This window comes from Triticum dicoccoides, chromosome 3B (genome assembly GCF_002162155.2).
Source record: "Triticum dicoccoides isolate Atlit2015 ecotype Zavitan chromosome 3B, WEW_v2.0, whole genome shotgun sequence".
Lineage (NCBI taxonomy): Eukaryota > Viridiplantae > Streptophyta > Magnoliopsida > Poales > Poaceae > Triticum > Triticum dicoccoides.
Genome location: NC_041385.1, coordinates 824,411,515 through 824,421,514, shown reverse-complemented (window position 1 = coordinate 824,421,514; position 10,000 = coordinate 824,411,515). Strand labels below are relative to the sequence as shown.

Sequence of the window (10,000 nt, the reverse complement as noted above, 5' to 3'; positions counted from 1 at the left end):
GGATGTAACTCGTATGTCTTTTAAAGCTACTTGCCTTTCCGATTAGGAGAAGCTTATGAGAAAGATACTTCTGTTTGCTCATTATGTCATTTAGATAGAAAGTACAATGTTTCTTATGATGCACAAAGAAAAGCTGTCCGAGCGAATCCATATTGGCGTGCCGATACCGCGTCCCTACCCAGCTAGGGCTTCCTTTCACTCTTCTGGACCCATGGATGATCCCCCTGAGGCCATGTTTTTAGATCCTAGTTTACCCTGGAATTACCTATTATTTGCGTTCTATTTCCGCTGGAATTGGTGAATGGTTCTTCTTTTTTCATTCAGTATAGCTCCGTGCAGCGGTGCTGGAAGGAGGGCTTAGTGTTATATAAGATATTTCAATCAAGGTCATGTGGGCCCTATCAGATCTCAGCTAACCAGACCTGGAACATGATAGGGACCTTCGGTGGAAGAATCTGATTCTAAGTTGCATGCGAGTTTCATGACTCTCTGGGTATAGCAACCATAGAAGAAGCGTTTTCTTTGATCTAGATAGGTGGGACGAATCCAACTCTTTTTCCCACGGATGATCGCGTTGCAGCTCCTTTGGAGAGCGCTCCTATGCTAAAGTAATAAATTGAAGACTACCTAGATGGGAACCCTTGCTCTTATTCGAAGTTCTGCTCGCGTAAATGACCTGAGTGAAGGTGTTGAAAAACTCATACGATTCCCGATGCCAAGAGCAGGAAAGCACAATACTGCCGTTGAAGCGGATGAAGGAAAGAGTTGGATGATAAAGATGGAGCCTCAACTCACTACGCAATCATGTTAATGGATTGGTTAGATGCTATTGGAGACTTGGAGTAATCAGATTCTAGGGAAGGGAAGCTTAGAATTCGGTAGCAGGATTTCAATGTGGCACAAAGGATTGTAATTCATGATTGTAGACTTAATGCCAGCTCACAACGGCTTCACTCACATGATCCGAGATAAGCCTGTTACGGTGCAGCTAAAGATAAGAATAAGTCAATCGCACGGACTAACACTAATCCTAGAATGCGCCATAGGAGAGGCAATTGCTAAAGAAAGTTTGATTCGATTTGAGTGTCCACTGATAATAGGTGCATAAGATAGGAATAGGGATGTGATTGGCTCAATTCTCATATGAAACTTGCCTTATCTGGTATCTCCTCCCAGCAGACATGGTGAGTTGAGTCTCGAAGCAGCAGCTTATAACTCAAGGTCTTTTAAATAAAAGACGATTACCTTTTTCTTACTTATTCGTAAGATTCATTTCAAATAAGACGTATCTTGTTCAAGCCAATAAATAGAGCTGGGGTTATAGTTAAAGCAGCCAGTAGAAACCGAAATAACTAGTTATAGTAAGCATGAAAGGCCATTTAAAGAAGGAAATCCAAGGCATGATTGAATCCGCCAAAGAGAAGGAAATAGATGATCTCATTCATACTAATCGATGGATAGAAGATATGAGACTAATAAGAAGGGGAAAGAAGACAGCTTAGCCATCTATTCTATGAAGCAAGGGATCCGTTAAAGTCAAGCTACGAAGCCCCCTCCATCTCTACCCGGAGCTGATTTCATTCCAGTAGTTTCTTTTGAAAAGAAAGGCGGATTCTCTTTTCTTTCAAGTAGGCCACTTTTTTCCGATGTCAGTGTTCGATAAGATGCCGCTTTCAACCCATTTGGGGTAGTAAGAAATAGCCACTAAGATGTATTCGTGTCCATTTGATGCTTTGGGTGTTACCTTTCCTTTCCCTACCTCAATTCCTCGTCCATTCCGTATGGATTCTAAACCTTGGCCTACAAGCGGAACAAACTATGCCAGCTCAAGCTAGAACTCACTTAGAAGGTCAGGAAAGAGCGACTCAACAGGGGAAAGCCGGAGCGCCTTAGCAGCGCTTCATTGGCTCGCGTCAAGTCTTCCGCTCATTTGGTAAACATGCACATCCTAACCCCGCGAAATGCCCTGCAGGGAACATCCTCCTTTATCCTCTTAGACTTCCCCGGGCATGGAATTTAGAATCCTGGAGATCCTATCACTTACTTCGCCCGGCTGATCCATTCTCTGGCTTATCCCAAGGAGAGCCTGATTCGATCCTAAGGTCAAGTACCCTATTTATAAGTCGGACCCGGAGCTAAAAGATAACCTCTTTCTTCTTATGAATGGAAGGAAACAAAAAAACTACGCTAAAACCGAGTGAATGTATGTCTTTTTATCCCTTTCTTTAATCGAGACTTTCATACAGTAGCAACAACTCTCCTTTCAAGTGAGCTAGAAGGGTATGTCAGAGTAGGTTGACAGGTAGGCTGGAACCTTAGGAGGTATAGGTAGGCTTAATGAATTGGTAATCGATCGGGCAATTCGTTAAACGATATCTGTATTATGAGTACCTCTTCTGAACCATACCGCTCTTCTGGTAAACGGTCTGAATCAGTAAAAAAATGAGTTCCTTCTTCAAATCCATCGGTCACATCCGCCTTGCGAACTGTATCGGTCAACTATAGGAAACTGGCTTGGTAAAGGTCAACGGTCCTGTTCAAGCATTGGCGCATAACGGGAGGCTAGCTCAGTAGATTAGTTCTTTAGTTTAGGAGTGAATGCTTTGCTTTCTTTTCTTTGATCTACTCGTTCATGAATTCCATCAAAATAGTAAATAGAAAGAATTTCAAATCACAAATCATACATAATAAGCAATTCTTGTGAACGAAAGAGATATCCGATTTGAGAGTCAGGACCTTAAAGCTGATTATGGTTAATCCGGTGATAAGACTGGCAAAGCTTCTTTGCTCTAGGTAGAGGCGGCTGTGCTTTTCATTTTCTTTGATCTTTCCGCGAGGGCCTCTGCTTTCCTCGAACGATGACTGAGGAAACACATCCAACCTCGAATGCTGAGACAAGACCGGGCACACTTCTATAATATAATTAAAGTAATATAAGAAAAGGGCCGAGAACTTTGATACCAGTGGAGTGCGATGACATGATGACAAGGCCTAATCGACCTTCTAGAGCAGATTCTCGACCTTAAAGAGCAGATTCTATACTAGACTTGTGGCTTCAGGAGATGAAAAGCTTGATGAACCCCGACCCACTAGACCAAGTGAGTGATGTTGCATTTCGAGCACAGGCACCTTTGACCTAGCTTTCGACAGAGAGAGACAAATGGGAATGCCAGGCACAACTCTTTGCTTTGAAGCATGAGAGAACGAGAACATTTCCACTGCTTTAGTTGCTAGAACCCCCGCCTGGAAGACAACACTCATCCCTTCCTTAATTAAGTAGTACTAATCCCATTCCTTTAGAAACCTGTCCTTTCCAGTGGAATAGCTTGCAGAGTAGAATGATTTCCTTGCTTCATAGGTTTCAGGTTCAGAAGACTCTCTTCCCCGTATGCTGTATTTACTAGTCAGGCCCGGTGGAGCAATCTCGAATTCTCGTATATCAATGCTACATGAATGATTCACATAAGGGAATTCCAAGTGGGTCGAATAGGACTAGGGAGCTTGCTTCCATCTACTAAAAGTTCTCTACGGGTGGGGACAAGGTTGGTTTACAGTACAGACAGTTTCCTAGCTGGCACTTGAGAAGTGCTCGTCTAGTTTAGTGATTCCTAGCGTAGAACCCTTCTGTGTTGGAATAGTTTCCAGATTATGACCTTCTCTTTTGATTGAGTGAATAGCCATGCCATGGATTCTCTTTTCTGGGCTAGCTCTATACCATTTCCATAGTAATACTGCCTTGGTGAATCCCTTATCTTGTTTGCAGCATCATTCTCGATCCCCTTATTCCCTTCCCAAGAAGGAATCATATCCTACGGCTAACTCATCCTTATATGGTTCCCGGATCCTTAAAGAGAATCAAAGGCTATCTCGAGGGATGGTCAGAGAATCGGTTTATCTTCACGGCACTAGACGGCACCTTTATGAGTGCGTATAAGCTTGCTTTAGAGCTAGAACGTGCATCTAAAATAGTTTCATATCCCTTTCCATCGATCTTTCTTGGTGCTGTAGTACCCATTGCTGCTAGCTTGATCTGGTGGCCTTCTCTTGGCCAGGACTATATATAATAGTTTATTGAGTGCTTCTTGGGTTGGTTCTCTTGAAGTGCATAGCCCGGCCCCTTTTCTCTTTCTTCCAACGGAAAGGGTTCTCTTCTCTTCTGGTATGCAGTTCGACTAGAGCCTGCCGCTTTTCCAGGTTTGGGTGTGGGTGGATCTCATATCTTAGAGGACAGGGCGGGGCTTATTCCCAAGGTCAGGTCCCATGCCGGTGGACTTGAAATACGAAGATCTTAAGCTAAGCTACGGGGCCAGGAATATACTCCAGGTTGGGAGATCTGTCCTGCCATCGGGCATGCAAGAAGCTATGTGCGCAGGGCATCAGAGGCTTACTCAAATGGAACATACGAATCCAACCTTGCTTGACTCTCTTTTTCATACTTGCCCTCGGGATCAGTGGTAGATTCGTAACGTTATTACTCATGGGTAGCAGATGATGGATCCATTTCTGTTGAAGCAGTGGAGTGAAGAGGAGGGTTGGGTCCCGCCTCACAACGAGCCCGGGTAGCTAGATAGGTAGATAGTAGATAGCAGTCCGGATAGTGATAAAATCTGAAATAATCTTCTTCTTGATTGAAAGAAAGCCTGTGCCGGAAATAGAGAGAGTTCTGCTCTTGGTTGACATAGATCGCTCTACTCTCGAATTGACATACATAGAGTTGAAAACATACTCCTCACAAATGATCATAGTTCACTACTAATGAGCGAGTAACTACTAACATTACGAGCAAAAAGACGAATCTACTTGGTTCATATCATATGTTCCGCTCCGTTGACAGGTTCATATATGTACCTGATGTTCATGGAAACAACAGGATGATAATCCGTTGATGGGAAACTCACTTTGCTATGCTAGGAAACTGACTAATGAAACTAACAAGTTCAAGTGCTCTAGTCAAGTAGTAAGCTCCAGTGGGAAGCGCTAGTCCAGATAGAAAGAATAGACAGGAGGATTGCCAGGTTGGTCCGCACAGGTGCATATCTGTAGGTTTCAGCACGGGATTCAAGATCGTTGGTACCCGATGTTCAGTTCATGGGAATGGGAATGTAGGAAACTCTCTCTTCCGTCCGGAACATATAGATAGATTGATTGCTGTAGCAGCAAGTCAACTAGATCCAGTGAGGAATGAGAACCTTTCCGGGGGCAAGGGGGGGCGAAGCTACTAGCTACTATTACTATTGGCTATGGATGTCCTAACACGAACGGAGTCTATACGAGCAGAGGAAAGCGAAGCGTATTGGTTGGTTCGGATTTCAGAGTGCACTGGTTCTATTCTAACTAGACTCGCATCATAAGTTTGCCTGCTTTAAAATCCCGCGAAAGTACTACTGGCAGCTCCTATATGAGGTTGATGCCATGAAGATTATCATATCTACATGAAAGGAAAATGAATGGAAAGGAAAATGAATGTGATGTACACTAGAAAAGATACCAAGCAAGAGGATGTGCGCAACGTCGCGCTCGAAAGTCTTGTCTATGAAACCAAACCCTAGTTCCGTGAGGAGGAAGACTCTCTTCGGTCGAGGGATGGATGGACTAGTGTCGTAAGGATGAGTGATGCTAGAGGGAAGTAGATCAATAGTAAACAGGAGATTGCTTTGCGTATCACGGATCGAGCACACAATAGAATGCTCGAACTACACTCTCCTAGCATCAGGCCTATGGTCCATCCAAGGACAGAGCTGTAATCAGCGCCTTTCTCAGATCTTCAGATAGACAGAATTCGTCGTACACGCTTAGCCATCTCGCCCGAGGGACCCTTCCCCATAGTCCCGGCATTTCTAGTTCCGGCTAACCAAGACCCTGAAGGCAGATGTTGGAACCGCTTCTCGAACAGGAATCACAGACCCAACTCATGCTCTTGTTCTTTTTTACTCCGTTTTTTCGCAAGATGCAAGGACAAGAAACGCTAGTTTTCAATCAGGCCGAACTGTTTGCTTCTTCTTAACTGAGAAGCCAACCCAGCCTTAAGTGAATAGTGCAAGCATCTGCCATCAACATCATTCCTAATAGTTTTTGCTGAAATAAGTGTAACTGCCTTGTACCCGCAGCTGGAGGATCTTCTCTCTATGGATTCCTGAGAAATGGAAAGTACCATTCTATACCCCTTCCCTAGCTTAAGCCCTATAGACCAGTGTTGTTAGAGTCCCGGGTTGGTAGAGCTTGGACCACCGATTTGATAAGCACGTCTTTTCTGCCTTCGACATGGAGCACCTCTTTTCTGGCATAAGACAATCTCTTCTCGCACCAGCCCTACCTACATCAGTGATTGCTCGAAAGAACTTATTAATATAGAGGGAAGCCGCCTGGGCTGAAATGCTAGGAAAAGAAGGGTTTCAAGTCTGTTCCCATTCGGGAATTGCATATTAGAAGAAGTGATGTTCACTAGCATTTGAAATGGAAGATACCGACTACTGATGGAAGAAATCTGGAACTGAGCACGGGAAATAGCTGACAGAACGTCATAGACCACAGAGAATAGGGCGCCCATCTCTTCACTTTCTTAAAGCAATGCGTAAGGCTTTCGGCTTTCACCTTTCTTTGTAAAACAAACCCAATATCTTGACTTCCCAATGTCGCCAATGTCGATAGGCCGGGTACCATCTTGACTTTCCAATGTCGCAAGTCAATCAGAAAAGGAGAATCTGGGTACTGTCAACCAAGTTCAGATAACCAAATAAACCAGTATAGTATCTTTGGATCAATTGAGAAGCTTCAAGTCCGTTATTATCTCAATCTGTATATTTTGCTTTCTTTCGCGCGGGAAGCGCAAGCCCTTGCTTGTGGGTCCTGATCGAGCAAGACTACGTCCTATCTATCTACACCTCTCCAAACACAATATCTTGAGTACCCGGAACCATGTTCAGTGCTGCAAAAGCGCAGCTGTAGCCCCCTAGAATCTTCGGCTCCTCGTTTTTATTCAATTATGAAATGACTCATTTTGATGGAGATTTGTAGCATCATTCAAGTAAATACAAATTGAGATCGTAGAAACATGAGCTTGTGATATAGCTACACCTAATTCCAGACCGGTTAATGCTAGAACTATAAATAAGGGACCAAGATCTCCTATGAAATAGAAAATATTATTCAGAAATAGCATAGTCCAAGCAAACCCACTTAAAATCTTTACTAAACTATGACCGGCCATCATATTAGCAAATAAACGTATTCCTAAGCTTAATGCACGAAAACAATAAGAGATTAGCTCAAGGAGTACTAAGAAAGGTGCTAACGGCAGTGGGACTCCCGCAGGTAATAAGAAGCTAAAAAAATGAAGCCCATGTCTTTGAAATCCAACGATCGTAATGCCTATAAAAATGGAAAATGAAAGAGCCAAAGTAATGAGAAAATGACTTGTCACTGTGAAGCTAAAGGGTATCATACCCTGGGGATTACGAAATAACGAAAAAGTAAAAGTGACCGAGATGCGAGGGAAAAACTTTTGTTTCACATTTCCGGAAAGACCACCTATTTGTTCGTTTACCAGGTTCAGCACGAAATCATAAATAAGCTCGACCAAGGATTGCCATGCATTTGGCACTGACTTTCCACCTCCCTTTTTCGTAACAACAAAAAAAAGAAAAACGACCAAAACGACAGTGAGCAGCATATACAAGAGTTCATTTGTAAATGATAAATAAAAGTTGCCCACATGAAGATCAATTATTGGGATAATGGCAAATTGATCCAATGGGGTTTCCGGGTAGGCACCAGGCAGATTCTGGATAAAATTATCCATACCACCACCCGCCCGAATATCCTCTAATATGCCCTGCCAAGTTTCGCCATTTCGGTGGCGGGCTCCCAATACTGTTCTAGCTAAATTGACTGCTCCCTGTTCGGACTCATTTTGGCCCAAATACTCTTCTATTTGTAAAACTATTGTGACGCCGGCAATTCGCTCAGGCGTTGGCGTTATATCCAAGTTTGGCGTTATAGCAAAGTTCTGAGAGATGTTGGTTGGGAAAAAATCATGTAGATCGGGAAGACGGGAACACTTACTACGAATTGGTTGATTCGTTGTAATAGCAGCAAATAGCATATTTCTATCCTTCATATCCGTAGAAAGAAATCTCATCTCCAGGTAACTCCATCTTTTTCAGCTCTGCTCGCTCACTTTTGAAAGGAAGACTTAGTTTTAGATCGGCGTTGGTTTTTCCAACGAAACGAATAAGTTTTGGATTGAGATTTCACATAAGCATTGCACAATGATCCGCATTAGGCGGGGAGCAGCAATGATACCGCCGGCCAGGAATAAGTACTTATCCCTCTTATACTTAAGAAAAGAGAATAGAAGTGGTTCCTTTTCTTTCTATACGAAATTCGACGATTTCGTTTCTGTTCATGTTGGCATAGGAGAACTACTAACTTCCGCCATCTGCATTAGTTACGTTAGCGTAGGTAGGCGGTTCTCATGCGAAAGGGGAAGATCTCGCTCAGCCAAGTGCACAACCTGAGTAAGTACACTTATCGAGGAGTGATAGGGCAGCAGAGTTTGAGGCAAAAAAAAAAGATTTGGGTGGCTATGGGTGATATGGGGAATCTAACAATTAATTGACAATGATTTCACCGTGATGTGCATTGGTAGCTTCAAGACGAAGGCATTTTCCATATGTAAGCCACAATTTAAGTATCTTATTCTTCTGAACCAGGAAAAGCGTTCTTGTAAGGAGGATGAAAGAAGAGTACGAAAAAGGAAGTCCAAAGTCGTAGTCTTTAACAAGGCTTTCCTTCATCAGCATAAATATCTAAAGTAGAGGCTTTGGTATAAACATAAATCCCATAATAGAGGGATCGATCATCACATTCTGCTTTGTTAAGAAAGAAGGATAACCTAGATAGATAAAGGTGGAATGGACTACGTGCAATCCCATCCATGGAAATATTTTATTTACTGTAGAAATATGTATGATGTGCTGCTAGGAAATCCGCCATCGCTTGCCCTCTAATGGCCTTCTGCGGCGCATACACAATGTCGAACTCAGTAAGGATGATGGCCCCATCTTGCCAATCTTCCTGTAAGCATTGGTCTTGTCATGAGATATTTAAGTGGGTGAACTTTGGAGATGAGGGTGACCCGATGTGCTATCATGTAGTGCCGTAGCTTCTTGACAGCGAACACCAGTGCAAGGCAATGTTTTTCGATAGGAGAGTACGCATGTTCAGCTCCTACGAGCACACGACTGAGGTAATAGAGGGCATTCTCTTTCCCGTTTTCATTTTCTTGTTCCAATAGAGCCCCAAGAGATTCATCCAAGGCCGTGGTGTAGAGTATAAGCTCCTTCCCTGGTATCGGCGCAGCCAGGACTGGCGGATTGAGGAGATAGCTTTTGATGCCATCTAGGGCTTGTTGGCAGTTTTCATCCCAAAAGAATGGAATGTCTTTTTTGGTTTTTCTTGTAAAAGGTTGGATTCTTCCTGCAAAATTGGCTATGAATCGCCTGATGTATGCCAGGCGCCCTTGAAGCGAACGTAGCTCCTTAAGGTTTTGAGGAGGAGGCATTTCGAGTATGGCCTTGATTTTACTCGGGTCAATTTCTATTCCCCGATGTCGAATGACAAACCCTAGGAATTTGCCTGACGAGACCATGAAGGCGCACTTCAACGGGTTTAACTTGAGTGCATGTTGCCTTAGGCGGTCGAATACGATTCTGAGATGTTGAAGATGTTCTTCATAGGATACCGCCTTTACAACGAGATCATCTACATAGCACTCGACAATCTTATGTATTATCTCATCGAAGATCTTAGTCATGGCGCGTTGATATGTAGCACCGGCGTTTTTGAGACCTTTGGGCATAACCTTGTAACAATATATGCCTATTGGAGTGCGAAAGGCTGTGCTTTATCAAGGCAAGCTTCTCTTTCTTTCGCCAATGAAGTTCATATAAGTGTATAGAAAGCCTTCTTTTCACAACCATGCACAAACCAAAGTGCTGCT

The 10,000-nt window shown here is 43.3% G+C and overlaps 1 protein-coding gene across 1 annotated transcript; it reads right to left on the bottom strand.

The window, feature by feature from the left end:
- Positions 1-6,806: 6,806 nt before the first annotated feature.
- Positions 6,807-8,355, bottom strand: LOC119278706 (ATP synthase subunit a-like). Its single transcript, XM_037560041.1, has one exon. The coding sequence runs from the start codon at positions 8,135-8,137 to the stop codon at positions 6,977-6,979; it is 1,161 nt and encodes a 386-aa protein (XP_037415938.1). The 5' UTR covers positions 8,138-8,355; the 3' UTR covers positions 6,807-6,976.
- Positions 8,356-10,000: the final 1,645 nt, after the last annotated feature.